Genomic DNA, 18079 nt, shown 5'->3' on the forward strand with positions numbered 1-18079 from the left:
TGCTTGGGCATGTCTGCAAAACAACATACCCAAAAAACCACAGTAAAACTGCCTGGGCTGCTCAAAGCCCTGCAGCAACGTGGCCCAAGAGAGAACTGGGGCTTGTGCAACAGCTGGTAACACCAGCTAGGGAGCAACTTGTGTTTGCTTTAGACAAGCCTGGAACAGGAATCACAAGGCTTCAAAAAGATCCAACTCATTCAAGTTCTACTTTAGAAATTATACATCTGGGTCCAAAAATGCTTCCAAAGAAATTTCAATGTTCTACTACCAGTGAGGTGAACCCAACACTTTTTTCTATGAGGCATATGGAAAAGTTCCCATTTAATTCCAGGATCTCACCTCCACAGGTAAGTTTTTTAATGGATTGTAAAATTCAATGAACCCATACAAACTTCAGTTTCTGAGAGTTTTTCAAGATCAAAACTGAAAATGGAAGGCAACAAAACAACCCAGCTGTCTGCAGTCTGGCAGCAGCTTGCTTGTGTAAGTTCAATTCTGGGAGATCCATTTCCCAACCCTGTCATTCCAAAGAGCTTTGCAATAATGCTGTAACACTGGTTTAGAAGTAGGTTTTTTCTCATCCAGGAGCTTTACAGAAAGCCCCCAAAAGAACAGCAGCTTTTGTTGTTCTGCCAAAATGTGACGTGATGAATTTTATTAGAGAGGGAAGGGCAAATAGAGCAATGATTTATAACTTTTCCCCAAAAAATTTGCTCTTGCAACCTGCCCTGCTGTCAGGTCATTTCTTGGAATGCATACTGAAACCTGGAAAATCTGTGGAGCATGGCCTCTATTCCCATTTGTTTATTCTGGGACTCAAGAATATTTCTCAAGCAGTCAAAGCAACAGGATTTCAGATTAACTGTTTCATTGCTGAAGTAAATTTAGGTTCATACTTATACCCAAAGAAGAAAAATGTTCTAATAATGTTTTCAAATGCACATCAAAAATATAACTGAGACAGTGCATGAGAGAACAATACTGTAAAAATAAACCATGAATTATATATATAACATGTATGAAAACCACATGACTGAAAAGTTTTAGTGCTGGATCTCAAGCTCTTCAAAGTTAGGAACCACAAAAACTAAGCCTGTCTGCTTTCAAAAGCCCTTCTGCAGTTGCTTTATGACAAAAAGCCTTAGGTACATGATCATGGTTTATTTTTTCCACAGACTCCAAATTCCATAGAAAACAGAGAAAGACCAGCTGTAACTATTTGTTTTTCCTTTCTTTGTTTGGCATTCACTGTACATTATGTATCTTCAGAATAGAAGCATTCAGCTGCTTCTCCCATGAAACCATTCCTCCTTTTTCTATGAAAATGGATAATACCTGTTTGGGACCAGGGAGGAGAAAAGGCGAAACAGAGGTATGCAAGAAACCTTCATTCTATAATGTAATTTTGAACTGCTGACTTTGTCACCTGCATTGTATCCTTGAAAAGCAGTGGAGGGGCTTTTTACACCTTTAACTGAGGGAAACAAGATTTCAAACTGCTTCCTCTGCAGCATCATCCAAACACACACTGGTCATACACAGCAGGGACCTGTAACACCAACCCCAGCTGTGTTGGTATTACCCTTGCATTGCCATCCCCTGGGAGGACTAAGAGCCAGCAGAAATGGGATGTTCTCCAGTGGGTTTAGGGACCTCTATCTAACACCAGAGCACTTGTGAGTGAACACCACCAGACCCCATTCCCTGTGACCTTACAGATGATACTTTCCCCACAACAACAACCCCTTTTGCACCATCCTTTCCAAATGTTCTGTCACCAGTCTTGTCTTCAGTCCCCCCTTAATCTCATCTCATCCACAGCAGCACTTTAATTCACAGGCTTCTCATCCAATTCCAAACTCTCCTGGTTTTCCCATATAGGTTCATCCAGATTTCAAGTCACTCAACAACACCCCCTTCTTCCATCAACGTCCAAGCTGTGCCCCCATGTCATTCTCAGTTCTCCTCCCATCAATATTCTGTATATGGAAGATCCATTTCTACTTATTTTAAAAATCAGGAAGAAATATGTATTTTTAGGCAGTTTAAGGACAGGAATTCTTCCCTTCTTACAGAAAGGTTAGAAGTAAGAAAAATCAAGTGCTTCAACACTAAAAGAAATGGAAAAAAAAAAACCACTCACCAGCTCAGTCCTTGTGAACTCCTAGCTCTACACTGATCAATCCAGTTCATCAGACATAGGAATGACTCATTTTTGCCACAAACAATCAAAACGACTGGAAGACATGACCTGAACTGCCAATTACTAATAAATCTCCACTATTTTCTACAGCACCATATTCACACTCTGCTGATCATCACAGTTCATCTCAACACCCCCTCTGGCACCAGTACAAACCTTTGGGCATCACAACCATTTACAGGAATTTCCTTACAGAAGGATAATTAGGTGTGGTGGAATGTAACTTCAGTTCATGTCAAAATTAGTACCTTTTGGAAACTGGGCACAGTTAGGAAAATAGAGAATGTGCTCCTAACAGGGAATTTAACCCATGCTTGATGAATATTCTCAATGCCATGAGAACAGAACCTGAGGGGATGGCTGGAGCTGTGCCAGGGCAGGGTCAGGCTGGAGCTCAGGGAAAGGTTCTTCCCCAGAGGGTGCTGGCACTGCCCAGGCTCCCCAGGGCATGGGCACAGCCCCAAGGCTGCCAGAGCTCCAGAAGGGTTTGGACAAAGCTCCCAGGGATGCAGAGCCCAGGATTGTTGGGGTGTCTGGGCAGCGACAGGGGTTGGACTCAATCCTTGCAGATTCCAAGGATCCTCTCCAGCTCAGGATAGTCTGTGATTCATTTAAATTTCAAGCAATTATTGTAAATTAAGCCCAGAGTCTACAAAAGCAACCAGAGAAATCTCACCTAAAGAAACACTTTTCAAAACCAGGACTTCAATGCTTTGATAAAGCACTTTGATAAAGGCTTTCCAAGACATGGGGGACAACATTTCAGAATATTATGATCCTGTAATGGTTTGTGTTGGAAGGGACATTAAAGCCCACCTTGTCTCACCCCCTGCCATAGGCAGGGACACCTTCCAATAGGCCAGGTTTTTCACAGCCCCACAACATGGGCCTTGAACACTCCCAGGGATGGGCCTTGATACTCTAACTAGATAAATATTCTCATTTATCTAATGCACAGAAATCACTGTGAGTTTGTAAAAATAGGACCTTCATCCCAGACTCTTAGATGAGCTACCTTCAGCAGGTAAGTGGAGATACAAAAGTATTTCATGCTTTGCTGGACTGAACCCAACACAACTTTGTCAATCATCAATAATTTTGCCCAAGTTAATTGTAGTATTTGAAATCAGAACATGTTTTTCAGAGTAAAAAAGAGGCACGAAGTTTTCACAGTCTTCTCAGTACACAAGCATTGGATGTGTATCAAGTACTGTTTTGCTGTGTTTCCTTGTATCTAGCTTAGAATATTGCTTCATTCTGCACTTAATGCTCAAAGGGCAAGAACAAGAGGAATGGTTTGAAACTTTATATACTAAAAATAGCTTTGTTTGAGTTTTTGGGGGGTAGAATAATCAAAATGTTTTAACAAAACAAGTCGTTGGTTTGGCAGGGTACTCGGCAGGGACTTGTAGCCATTCCCTAATCCCCAGTCGAGCACTGGCTGTCTCTAGGCCCACAACGGTGAGTGTGCTTCAGCGTTTATAAACTGCATTCTTTACACATCATTGACTCCTCAGAGAAAAAGGAGGGCAAGCATGATTGCTTGATTGCAGCTGAATCCTGCCTGAGGGGTATCCCACAAACAGCTGATCAGATCTCTGTGAGATGTTTGTTTGCATCCACCCACTGGTGGATGTGCTTCTTGGAATCAATGCTGATCCAGAACTGACACCACAGAGGTTTTATTTGGGATGGCAGCAATTTGGTCAACTCATTTTCACAGTCACTTGGCCCAGACACAGATTTATGTAATGCCAACAATCACTAAAATTGCAGAGTCTTTTGGGTTTGGCTTTGACACAAATTGTTCAGCAGTTATTGTGGAAGACTTCTGAAAGTTATTTAGGGTTTGCTTTTTTTCCACCTTAGGCAAACTCTTACACTGTTTAAGCATCTCTTTCCAGTGGCCATAGGCTGTATTTTTCCCTCTCTCTCAAAAAAACACTGCAAAAATTTCACCTACTAATTTCACCCTCTGCTCTTGTGCAGAGGTGGTGAGGCCCTGGCACAGCGTGCCCAGAGAAGTTGTGGCTGTCCATGGATTCCTGGAAGTGTCCAAGGCCAGGCTGGATGAGCCTTGGAGCACCCTGGGCTAGTGGAAGGTGTCCCTGCCCATGACAGGGGGTAGAATGAGATGATCCTCAAGATATCTTGCAACACAGGACACCTTACGACTTGACAATTCTACAATTATTTACTCAAAAGAAATGTTGCAATGAAGCTGGAAGGGGGTGAAAGCAGCTACTAAAATCCCCTGCTTAAAACCTTACCCAAAACTCCAAGGCAGTCTATCCTTACAGGCAGAAGCTGGTGATTTTAGAAACAGGGAAGTGCCAAGTTCAGAAAGCAGCAGCAGGCACTCAGGAAAGCAGCTCATGCCAGCTCCACTCCAGAATACAGTGCACCTACAAATGGCTTTATCTGCTCACTTCTACCTCTCAAAAGTAGAAGAAAACAAAAGCACAACATTCCAACCAAACCTTTACCCTAAAACTACAGTCCTGGCAAAGAGCATTCCCCACTGGCAGTATCAGAGGGTGGCAGAATTGGTTAGGTTGGAAGGGCCCTTAAAGACCATCTCGTTCCATGATGATCCCTTCTGTATAAGGGATTTCATGGAGTGTCACAGAGAAGTTTTACGCTTTATACATAACAGCAAAATGCAGGCCAGGAACAGACCAAACAGGTAATTTCTTTCCTTCCAAATTTTAACCTAATTTTTGGAGGATAAATCTTCTGGGAAGTTTCTGCTTTTGATCACCTTCACATTACTGCCAATAGCTTCGATCATTCCCAATGAGAACTTCAATTTTTCTAGGCAACAGCTGTAGAAAAAATGCAATTTATCTCCAACATTTATCATTGTCAAAATTTCAGAACATAAAGAAGAAGGAACAAACCAGGGTAAATTTTTATTAAATAACTTCAGCTAGCTATTGCCTACACTGGGAATTCAAAGGAGAATGTTTACAACATTTATAAACAATTCCAGCTCTCCAGATAAATACAATGTGATTTCACCCCTCTCCAAACTGTTTTCTCACGCACTTCTGAAGTTTCATTCCTGTCTGAGACTCACCGAAGTTCCCAAAGCAAATAGTCATTCATGGCTGTGGGTCAGGAACCACAGTTAGCAGGAGGGCAGCAGAGGTGGCAAAAGTATTGCAGTGATAACCTCAATTAAAAAGTTACTTCCATGACTCTGTGAACAATGCAAACCTGAGAGTTCACACTATCTACCCTATGTGGGGAACATTTCTGTTTAGGCTGAGTAACAGTCCTTTGCTTGTTCACAAAATAGTCATTTAAAGCTAAATGTGTGCTCTTGTTTTGAGCAGAAAAGCCACTACGTTACACAGAGCCCAGAACTGCTCCTTTTTTTAAAGGCTCTTCTCCTGGAAGCCTTCTGGCACAGGCAGAGGGAAGTTGGGGAGGTTATAGTATGATATGCCACTTCACACTTCCCTGTTGTCAACAGAAGACACAGAATTGCATCCTGATACAGAAGATGGAGAAAGGAAGGAAAGAATAAGTGGAAGAGAGTCCACATACTAAGACCAGAACATTCAGAAGTTCCCCTTCTGCTCTCTAACCCACCGCCAGGTCTCTTAAAGATTTACAGTGTAACTCTTGCCTCATTTTCTTTATCAATTGTAAAACTCAAGCAAAGTTACCTCATTAACTTGTTTTTTGTCCAAGTGAAAAATTTGACCAGAACTTGTTGAAGCAATTTCTTCATAGACCTTGTAACCAATATGATCCCTGTCATCACAGTCTCCAGTCAGCACAAACACCACCTGGATTTAAGAAAAAGCAGTGAATCATTGGACACATGGTGCATAGGTGAGGAAAACACTGCCATGGCAGCATTAAGGCAAGACAACAGAAGAATATGTCAGTTGAGATGGGTTTGTTACTCTGCATGAGTTACTGAGGCATTGCACTCAGTAATGATGGAAAAAGCAATGCAGAAGAAAAGGAATAGAAAAAAATCCCTTTAAAAATGAATCAGCTCTGTCATTCACATAATTCCTCTTTTAGAACAACAACAAAAAAGTCCACATAAGTGATAAGCTTCCAAAACCACATATACTGGTAGAAGATTCGGTTACATTATTTAATTCACAATAATAAAAGAATTTCCACTAAGTTTTTCCTTACCCAGATCAGTTAACTCTATTAAAAACAAAAAAAACTTAGAATGCAGTATTATGGTCCCTTCTGTAAAAAGATTTCACCAAGTTTCACACAGGAGAATTCTACCCTTAGTCATCAAGAAAACAGAGAATTAAACACACAACCCAGCTGGGAATGCAAATCCCCTCAGTACCTGTGACTGTTTCTGTTGGATGAGTTGAAGCACTTCATGGGTCAGTCTGTAATCCTTGGATCGGGCATCAGTAAAAACATAGATGAAAGAGCCAGGCAGGGAAATTTCTAGAGCAATCTTTATTGCCCCAATGCTCATCTCTGGACAGTCTCCACCACCCTGTTCACAAATAGAAATAAAACATAACTTATTTTCTTTTAAGAAAAAAAACCATACCAAATAAGTTACTTCTTTTTGGGACATTCAACAGATAGTTCCTCAGCCTCTAACCATTTATTCACCTTTTCTACCCTAAGGATTTTATGGTTTCTTCAGAGTGCTGTAACACACTCACAACCAGCAACTGCAAGAATTCCAAAAGGGAAATAAAGTCAAAGGAAGAGCCCTGATGTTGGCTGGTGTCACGGTCACTCCTATCCACGTCCTGCTCAGCTCCAGCTTTTGTGACAGTTCCATTTCCCACACTGACATGCTCCCTTCCTGGCTGACAGCTCCCCTGCTCCGGTAGCACACAGCAGCTGCAGAAGGCCAGGGGCACACACAGATGGGAAATGGTCCCAGGCAGGCAGGGCCAAGCTCCAGGAGCATCTCTGCACACCAGAGCAGGCAGAACCTGCCCTGGACTCCACCCTGGGACAGGGAGCTCAGCAGAGGGCACAGGTGCTGTGCTCCCACAGCTCTGCACTGCAGCTGCTGCAGAGCTGGAGGTTTTTCAGGCCATGTGTTCAATCAAAATGCTTCCAAGTATGACTTTATCTTTATAGGAAAGGATTCATTTTTCTCACTGAATGAAGAATTTGGGGAAAATACTGTTTAAATAAAAGCTAACTTACATAAAAATTAACTTGGCATATTGAAGACAGAACTTTCCAAAGAGCTGATACAAACTGTAAAACTTGCCCTGTCATCTACAATAGATCTCTGCATACTAAGTATTAAATATAAAATTGATTTCTTTTATTTTTACAATCAACATGCCTTCACACAAACATATGTACAAATCTACACATGCTGGGAAAGAAGAAGGCAAAAAGAGAGCAGTCCCTCATACTTAAGAATTTTGTTTGTCCTCAGAGAAATGTTCATGTTGGGAACAAGTTTAATCTATCAGTATCCTCAATCCAATTTCAAAGCAAGAATATTAATAAGTTTCTCATCTATGCTAAAGAATAAGCATATGGTCACTGTTTTTCTGTAAGTCATATAAGAACCCCTGTTCTTTTTCAAAGTCAGTTCTCCTAAATGTAGCCTTAGTTTTATGGGAAAAGCAAGTGGTAGGCTCCAGACAGCCTGAAATTCAACAGAGAACTCCAAAAAGATTTTTGACACATGTCAGAACTTTATCTTGGCAATGCCTATACAGTCCAATGGGACACATCAGTATTTCCAAATTCTTTCAGCAGAAGACTCTTCCACATAAAGCTTTAATTTGTGGGCAAAGTCAAAATAATAGCTAATTTATACAGACATCTACTTGGAACAGGAAAATTTCTATTCCCACTTCAAGTCTACTTGATTATCATCTCATATTATTCTGTATGGCAGCATCTGTTTTCTACATAGAACACGAAAAGCACTACTGAGCAAAATGGTTGCTCTGAGAACTAGCATGGACTTTTTTATTCCTATAATGTAGAATAATACTGTTAAAAGTCAGCTGGTAGAACAACAAAACATCATGATCATGGAATGGTTTGGATTGGAAGGACCTTAAAGCCCATCCAGTGTCACCCCTGCCATGGGCAGGGGCACCTTCCACTATCCCAGGCTGTTTCAAGCCCCATCCAACCTGGCTTGGGCACTGCCAGGGATCCAGGGGCAGCCACAGTTTCCCTGAGCACCCTGTGCCAGGGCCTCACCCCCCCTTCACAGGCAGAATTGCTGCCTAACATTTAACATTAGTATTGTCTTTACTTAAATTTTAAAAAGTAGAAAATTTTCCATTCAGTACATTCAGTATTTCCTGCCTTTCTCTCCAAATTGAAATTAAATACAACTACCTCATGAAACTTTCTGGAAAAGCTGAGGTGAGTGAAGCTCAGGAAGCTTCATTTTCCCTTCAGTTTAAACAGGCCCACAGAAATGCATAAAAAATCTGCTTAAAAAAAAACAACCCAAAAAACCACCAAAAAACCAAAAACAACACTAAGGAGCCATTGCTGCCCAAGTACACATTCTTATCATATTGTCTGTAAGAATGATTCAAAGGTAACTACAGATGAAATATAGGTGATACCCCCTAAGGTGATCCTGTATCCAAGGATGTCTTTTATCACAATGAATGTAAAAGGAACAGGGCCCAGTTTCTGCAGTGAAATGTACACAGCCTAAATTTTACCTCATGTCAAATGGCAGCCAAAAGACCCTTCAACTATTCTGTGACAGATGAATGGAAAACAAGAGCTGGACTTACCCTGATGTTCAGGGAGGAAAGTTGAGCATATTTTGATATAATATGTTTTATACACAAGATTCCTTGAAATATTTATCTTCACCTTAATTTTAGCTTTGTTCACTAATGAGAGTATTTGGTCCATGCTCTTTCTCAAAATGAACCCAGCTTGAAATTTTCTCTACCTCCACAACATTCACTCTTGCATCTTTTATCAGTTGTTTTGGAAAAATACCAGTAACAAACCTGTAGAAAGTGTTTATGTTTTCTCTACTGCAATATGACCTATCAGTCCTGTTCTAATCATTTTTTGATTTCTGTTTTGGCCCTTCACCACTACAGTGGATGAATACAAGTCAATGAGAGCCTCTATATAGCAGAATGAGCATATCTTGAAAGTAATTATGAAATATGCGATCAACCAGCATTAAAAAATGAAACTTAAAATGATTTAGACAGAAACTTTTAAACAACTTGATTAGAAATTAAGAGTTTGAAATTCCCAAAAGCTTTACCTAAATAATCCACCTTTTAGAAACAGCTGCAATTACTGTCCAGTACAACTATTGAGGAAACAAAACATGAAAACTGGATGGAGTTTTAAAGCTTAAATTTCCCTATGAAGGAGAAAACTGCAATAGCTATTGTTTTCTCTGGATTTCAAACCTCCTGCCAACTTTTGAAGTAATCTTCAAGCAATCTGCTTTTACAGGGATTATATCATGTGCCAGTTTCTGAGGGAGAGCCTGTCTGGCACCACTAACTCCAGCAAAGTTCACCACAGGTCAGAAGCATTTTCCTTGGTTAAAGACAGGACAATAGGAGCACATGTTCTGTCAGTAAGGATAACTCCACTCCAGTACTTCCTCCTTCCTTTCTATCAGCTGGAGGAACAGCTGGAGCAGAGGCAGGGCAGAGTCAGGTTGGATCTCAGGAGAAGGTTCTTCCCCAGAGGGTGCTGGGCACTGCCCAGGCTCCCCAGGGCATGGGCACAGCCCTGAGGCTGCCAGAGCTCCAGGAGCATCTGGGCAACACTCTCAGGGATGCACAGGGTGGGATTGCTGGGTTATTTGGGCAGGCACAGGGGTTGGTCCTGTGGGTCCCTTCCCACTCAGGATATTCTGTGATTCTCAGAAGCCTTTGAATAAGTAAGTGCCAAGTAACACACGGCAGGGAAGGCAGCACCTATGGAAAACCTGATGGATCTTACAGACCTCCCGTTTGAATGGTGTTCATGGAATGTAATATCCATAATACAGCAAAAGTCCATAAATGTGTCTGTGGACAAGTGGCAGGACTAATGGAAATGCCAACTAAATGTTAGCATTACCTAACTATTCCTTCTTGTGTTATTGAACTGAGTCTCCACACAATGATAAGACAAAGGAATGACTCGTAACCCTAAATTAGGATGAGCAGGAAGTTGACAGTTTGTGCAAGCAAAATGACAGAGGTAAGTGATCTACATCCTCATGAATTCCTGCAGCAGGAATATCAGCACAAGAGGAAAGCTGGTGTGAGGAAACAGTCTTTGCCAGAACTGCATAGGAAACAAGTTACTCACCTGAACATAAAGTTCCCTAAGTTCAAATTGAAATTTCTTGGGATCTGTGGTTATTGTCACAGGACCAATTTCTAGAATGAAATACAAAAAAAACAAAGTTATCCAAAGACACACGGTAGTAAAAAAAATTGAAACTAAAAGCACTCAAAATAGTAGAGAATGATATCTCCAGTACTGAAACCTGTGATTTCAAATCTGGTAACTTCAATATTCAAGTATTACCAACCTCTATGTGCCTTAAACATTCATAGGCACATAAAGCCTTTCACCTTTGATTCTGATCAAGCATTTAATTGTTCTCAGTAATAAAAAAGGAACAAAAATTCCCAGAACAAATGTTGCTGGACCAAGAAATAATGTATTTTTCCAGAAAGAGCCTCTTCAGACTGGAGTAAACGAGGCTTCAGGAAAACCTTATAGCAGCCTTCCAGTGCCTAAAGGTGCTCAAGGAGAGTTGGAGAGGGACTTTGGACAATGGCCTGGAGGAAAAGGACAAGGGAAATGGCTTCAGACTTAGCAGATATTAGATACTTGGGAAGCAGCTCTTCCCTGTGAGGGAGGGCAGGCCCTGGCACAGGGTGCTCAGAGAAGCTGTGGCTGCCCCTGGATCCCTGGAAGTGTCCAAGATCAGGCTGGATGGGGCATGGAGTAACCTGGGTAGTGGAAGGTATCCCTGCCCATGGCTGTGGGTGAAACAAGATGAATTTAAGGTCCCTTCCAACCTAAACCATTCCACAACTATGTGATTCTAGGTAAACATGTAAAGACCTCTTTGGACAGAACACACATACTTGGCTTTGCAATTTTACTCGTGTAAAAAAAATAAAGAAAAAAAAAGACATATGCCACATCTCTTCCCTGAAAAAAAAAAAATCTACCTCTAGAAATATCCCAGTGTGAGCCCTATCCCCAATCCAGCACATCTAGCAGGAGCTGTCAGAAAGAACCAAAGCAGAAACAACTTTATTCATGGCATTTGCCATGTCTGGCTACTGAGGAAGGGCAGGACATCCAAGTGAAGTTGCCTGGGGTGTGTAACAGCAGCACACGTGAGCATCTCCCAGTCCCATGGAGCTGTCCCTCTGCTCCTCACACAGCTGCCTTCCTGACTGGTATCACATGTGATTCCAGCCAGCTGGTTCCTATGCTGTGATTTCCTGCCTGTTCACCTCAATCTGCCTTAGCACCAGTGCCCTCCATTCTCTGCCTGGCCCGGGCAGGCATTGCTGCCCTGGCCATGGGCACTCACCCAGCTCAGCAAGCGCAGTCAGGGTGCTATGCCAAAAATCAATAAATAAACACACACACACAAATGAAGAGATTTCTGCCAGCTGAGTGCTCCAAAGCACTCAAAGAGATCAGCTGAGTCCCAACAGAGCAAATGGGGCACAATTCTGCTGTCAGGGTAAAAGCCAAGCATGAAACTGCAACGGTGCCAATTTAATACAGCTGCAGCTTACAGGGAAGTGCTGCCTCAGCAGACCTCACAACACTTTCCAAGCTCTATAAAAGTTAATACGCACTTATCTTCCATATAATACAGACATTTTTCTTTTTTAAACAATCCAAAGTTTTATTTCACTGGAGTTACAACAACTGCCATCACTAAGTTCTACTCTAATCACACTAGTATTTGCTGGGCAAGCTCTATTTATGGATGTCTTTTGGTTTAATTTCTTTGAAAGTCACCCACGAGATCACACAAAACCTTTCCTAGAATATTAAACTGTCCTTGGGGATTTTTTGTATGGCTGTGAGTCATTTATCTGTGAATGCCATGTACTCAAATGCTGCACTACCATTAAAAGAGCCATTATAAGGACTCTGTTCCTTCACATACCTCATCCTGCTGCGCTCCTGCTCCCCCTGGCACTATTCTCCTTTGGGTATCCTTTACAGCCAACACCTGCAATAAAGCTACCTCCAAATTGTTTTGCTTCCAATCTTTCCCTTGCCAAGCACTGTCTAAAGCACATCACTGACTGGAGTTTATCCATACAGTAACCCCACTAGCTTCATTATTCCCATCCTTGAGGGATTCAGTGTTTCAGTCTAGAGCAGTAAATCCTTTGGAAAGGCTTTCTTCCCCTATAAAATAAAGATCTGAAAGGCAAGACTCCTTCAGCTATGCTAAAACAGCCCATCAGGTCAGCTGGGCTGAGAACTTGGCCTTATTCCCCCATAGGCAGCACAGGCTGGCTCCAGCAGTGCCGATGCCAAGCAGAGCCTGGCCAGTTTCCTGCAGGATCAGGGCTCCAGCTGCCCTCTGCTGAGAGCTCAGCTGGGAAATGGCACCCAGGCCACAAGAGCCAGGCATGGTCAGTCAGCATCAAGTGCTGTGGGCAGGACAGAGCAGAGAGCCCCACAGGAGCCATGCAGGGCAGATGCCCTCAGCTGATTCCACAGCCAAGGCCATGTCTGAGTGGTGATGGTGCTCCTCCTCACCACCTGAACACTCACCAGCTCGTCCCAAAATACCCAGCAGCTGTCCTTCACATACTGCTGTGCCACCAGCTTGTGTCACCTGCCTGCCAGAGGAGCTTTAATAGCCTTCACCAGCTTCACTTTCTTTCTTCCTCATTTGGTGACCTCCAAGTACAGCCCAAATAAGGCTGTTTCACCAAGACAGGTGAACACAGGCCTTCAAAGTGTCCAGAATATAAAAAAAGAAAGGGCATTATGGGAAGCAATTTAAATTTACTTAACAAGCAGAGTTTAAACAAAATATTCTCAGAAACTCAGAAACTACATCCTGTAAACACACCAAGCAGAAGAAAATAATAAGCTTTTTAACTTCATTAGCTCTTTAGGTGAAGCTTGACACATGGAATACTCTAACAGAACACAGAATCACAGAATGGTTTGGGTTGGAAGGGACCTTAGAGTCCCACCCTCTGCCATGGGCAGGGACACCTTCCACTAGCCCAGGATGCTCCAAGCTCCATCCAACCTGGCCTTGGACATTTCCAGTGATGGGGAGGTGTGGTTTTCCATTCTCATGCTGCAATCTGAATCCATTTTTAGAGACTGATATGGGATTATTTGGAACTGGTTTGTTGTGGGGGTCTCTCCACTGCTCACTACTCCAAAACTTTCATGGTCACCCAGAGGGAGCTGTGCAAAGGTAAAAAAGCTGACACAGCCCAAGAATGGCAGCAAGTCTTTTTGAGGCACCAACCCAATCCTCTGGCCTCACAGTGTAAATGTCAGCTCTTCCAGACTGACTTGGGAATTAAGAGTCAGATTTGCACACACCCAAACTGGTACCAGCCAAAAGGAAACGTTTTAAAGGAATGGCTGCACATCCCTGAGCAAAGCCTGGACTTCTGAAACTGGAATCACAAAAGTCAATGTAGCCACTGTGGCATCTAAGCTTGTACCTAAGCAATTAAACTATGACAACACATGACTGAGTAACACAGAAATCAAGGATTTTGATGCTTCCTTTCTGGGGAAAGTCTTGTAAAAACCATCCCACTGGTAAATAAGGAGAAAAGCCTGCAGCAACCTGAGAAACTGGCCATTCCAAAAGGCCCTGCTGTTTTTCCATGGCTTTCTGCCACACCTCAAATGGCCACATGCTTATGTGCAAGCTGAGCAGCAAGCATGTTGGGAAAACCACAGATTTCCCCATGACACACAATCGCACATAATTAGCACTGACGGTGATTGCAAATTTGGCACTCCCCTAGTCCTGACCACGGAACACATCTGCACCAAATGTCTGCTCTGGACAGCTGGGTGCTTTAGGAGATCTAGCAAAGGAATATGGAAGTCTTTTGGCTACCTCTCATCAACTCAGAACACTGGATTTGTTTATTCCAGAAGGAATAAGAAAGCTGTAAGTGATACATGGTAGCTGAAGGAATTTTGGCAGAGATACTAAACCTTGTGGAGTGCTCTCACCCACAGAATTCCTTCTTCTAATTCACAGCAAGGATGTTCTCCTGATGCAAAGCCACATCCAGAATTAAAACTAACTAACTAAATAAATAAAGCAAGGATATCTCCCCAAAAGTCCTCCACACCTTTGAATACTTCCAAAAAAATATAAATTTCAAAGCAATGACACTACAAATGAAAAAGTAAAATAGAAAAAAACAAAACCTCAAAGCCTACCACAGAATAGCAACAAATCCCTGATATTCCAATATCAATATTAATATTATATAATATATATACCAAAATAATTATACTGTTACATTATATAACTACATAAATTATATACTAACAAAAACTAATATTATAGTTATCTCTATAGTTATTAGTAGATTTAGTTATCTCTTCATAACACAGTATGCACAGCAAAAACCTGTGTGACATTTATCTTCCACATTCTTTTTTATTTTTGAAGTGGACTGACAAGTCTAGCACTGGGCAATTCTGACAGTTTTTGAGATCAGAGGATTACTATGGGTTTCCCATACCCATATATACAAATCCTCACCTGGCCACTGATATATGTGTGTGTTATGAGTACACGTATATCAAATAATTTTCACCACAAATGAAGCGATGCTCAAGGATTACGAGTAATCAGATTAAACAGCTGAAATGCCTAAACCAAGATCCTTGCCAGAAGAACTGGTGTACAATTATTCCCTAAGAGCCATTTCCTAAGAGTGCTGAGAACTGATTTTTATCTGATTTAATGTTCTTCTCAGAGAAAGAAGAGAATTGTATCCAATCCATTGCAAAGCTCTGCTTATAATGTCTCTGAAGACCTTTAGGAGCAGCCACTGCCAACAATTCAGAGAATAAGAACAATGGTAGAGCTGCTCCAGCCAGCTGTCCATCCTGAGGGCACAGAAGCAGAAACCTGCAATTTTCCAACAGCAAATTGGGTCCTGCAGGCTCTTCCCTCTACAGATCCCTCATGGGCTGCCACTGGAAGTGCTTCACAGGGCTCTCCTTCCCCTTAAAGAGAGAGTCATCACACAGGTGAAACTACATAGAAGAAAACCACTTGTAACTGACATCTCAAATTATAGTGAATGGTTTTGTTCCTCACACAGCTGACAAGTACATGCACACAGGATCAGAAGCTGTTTCATAGCATTGTGTTTTAATGCACCAAAAAATGCTGCTCCATTTTAACTGATTGCAAATTTCTGTTGTAGACTACCAAACCAAGAAGCTGACTCCACCATGGAGTAAAAAAGACCAAACTTAAAGCCTTGTGCTTTGTGCTCTGAAGTGAAGGACAGCCCCAGCTCCCGTTCAGATGATGGAAGCTGTGGATAGAAACCTTGATGAATTTTTCCAGGAGCATAAGGCAGCACTGGAGATGCTGCCTACAGCCGTGAGCCCCCCCAATGACTAACACACATCCCATGGGAATGACCATCCCAATGGATTCAGGGAGCACTGAGTAAGCCAAGATGCTTAGCACTAGAACCTGTAACAGGGTATTTAAAGTTTCCTCCTAAATGATATTTCCTCATGACTCAGCTGCTTTCAGATTCTAACCTGGCTATAATGAATTTTTGAAGAGCCCAGAAACTGCAGCAATCAACTTTTACCAGATTCTTAACCAGAGAGAAATGAGCCAAACCAGCCCAGCAAGCCCACATTTCCTTAACACATTCACTTTTTTATTTCTAAAATCATTTTTCAGCCTCATGACTTATGACAAGTAAGTGTAACAGCAGACAGGAAGGAGTCAGACTGCTCACAGTTTTTCACCCAGTTTTTCTTGAGTTGGCTGTTCACAGACAAACCAGATAGATTATCCTGGGAACTGCAGAGGCCTGCTAAGCAGTCCAACCCAGCACCAGTGAAACTGATGAAGCTCCATCCTCATGGATGGCAAGGGCCACCACCCTCATGCATCAAACTCTTCACCTCAGGACAGTGGCCAGAGCCTGGCTGAAACTCAGTGACCAAAGATCTAACACAAGCTTTACTAGCAATGTGCCTTAGCAAGTGCCACGTTTGTGATGTTATTTCCCATTGTTTTAATAGTTATGAGCTCATGACTTTTTTTTTAAATAAAAATAACAATGACAAAAAAAAAAGCATTATACATGCTTCATTTCTTGGAAAAGAAAGCTCACTTGGAGACCCACAGTGTATAAAATGTATTATTCTCATCTTTTGTCTATTGCAACAAGCACTAAGTTTAGCTTATGAGCCTCAAGTGTAGCTGTCTAAAAGTTATTAACCACATGCAGTAAGAAACAATAAAAATCAGGGACAGATTTGCCCAGCACATTGTTAACTCCACCTTCTCAGAACTACAGTCACAAACCACAGGGTGTGGAGAGTAACCTCCTGTACCCAGAAATAGTTAAAATAAATCCAGGTTTGCTACAAAAGCTCTCTTAAATAGGTGATGCACTAAACAGTCTTGGAACTTCTCAAACCCTTTGCATGAGTGGCACATCCCATTAACCAAGGAATCCTAATTAAATAAACTACTCCCTTAGGCTGGAAATGAGAAAAAGATAGCTTCAATGCAATAGAAACACAGGTTGATTATTGTTCTGAAGAAGCAATCCATCTGAACATCCCCTCTAGCTCCACTGCAAGGTCAGAAGTTTTTGTCTATTGCTGGTGCACAACTATGAGCAAAGAACACTTGAGTCCATGTGCTTCAGATTTAAAGTAACGACTTTACTGGCTAATAAATGTCCCAAAAAAAGGACACAAATCAAGGTTTTTTCCTTTCTGGGGACAAGCAAACACACTGAATGCTGAAATCTGGAGCAGCCCCACCTTCCTCCTCCCTGCCTCAGCCTTTTGCACAGCCTGGAGGTCCGTTCCCAGCGGGGCCACAGTGCCGTGTGTGAGCTGGCTGTGCTGCCTCTGGCCAGCCCTCTGTGGATGGCTGCCCAGCTCCCAGCCCAGCCACGGCTGGCAGCTCGGCTGACAGGCCCTGAGAGAGGCCAAGGGCCGAGCGAGCCACGGACATTATGGGAAGCTCTTACAACTAGGTGGTCCCTGACATGCAAGCCTTGAGCTTGAGCTCCATCCCAGCACTGACTATGTCCAGGACTGCAGCCTGTGCTCTCCTGCATCTCCTGTGTGCCCAGAGCTTGGGGTTTGTGCTTGGCGTTCATGGGGCTGCTTTGCTTTTCCAACAACAAAAGGCACAAGCAGACACAAGGGGAAAAAGCTTTGAGCAATTTGCTTCACTCAGCCTACAGTAAAGGACAAACAGCTGATAAGGACTGCAGACACAGCTTCCTTACTGTCCAGCCTGGGAGCAGTGCTGGATCCCAGGGCTGGCCCGTGCTCCCAACTCCCACTGAACATCTGAGAAGGTCATCAGCTCACTTTCTGTTTGTGTTTATTTCCCCTTGTTAACAACAGGCTGAGCAGAGTAAAACTCAGTTCATAATGCTCTTTAAATTCTTTCTCCAGACTGAACTCCAGTTCAGTCCAGGTCTATTTCTGTCTCATCTCTGGGTCTGTGTATTTTGGCACTGCTCCTTCTGCACTTGTAATGGCACCGGATAAAAACGTGCACTGAGGAATTGGGCAGGAACAAATGCAACTACTCATTTCACAGTGCTGCTTTGTGATTAATTACCTTACCATGCTGAAGTCAAATCAAGAAGGATTTAAAACACAATTTTTAACTCA

At 42.4% G+C, this 18079-nt stretch overlaps 1 protein-coding gene across 1 annotated transcript in view; it reads right to left on the reverse strand.

The window, feature by feature from the left end:
• Positions 1-18079, reverse strand: part of HMCN1 (hemicentin 1) — a 161259-nt gene that overhangs the window by 119296 nt on the left and 23884 nt on the right. The window contains exons 2-4 of the mRNA XM_054638146.2: positions 10493-10563; positions 6537-6695; positions 5881-6003 (exon numbers count right to left, since the gene is read on the reverse strand). Coding sequence (XP_054494121.2) covers positions 5881-6003; positions 6537-6695; positions 10493-10563 — 353 coding nt within the window. The remainder of the gene's footprint in view (positions 1-5880; positions 6004-6536; positions 6696-10492; positions 10564-18079) is intronic.

The sequence above is a fragment of the Agelaius phoeniceus genome, chromosome 8 (genome assembly GCF_051311805.1).
Source record: "Agelaius phoeniceus isolate bAgePho1 chromosome 8, bAgePho1.hap1, whole genome shotgun sequence".
NCBI classification, from domain to species: domain Eukaryota; kingdom Metazoa; phylum Chordata; class Aves; order Passeriformes; family Icteridae; genus Agelaius; species Agelaius phoeniceus.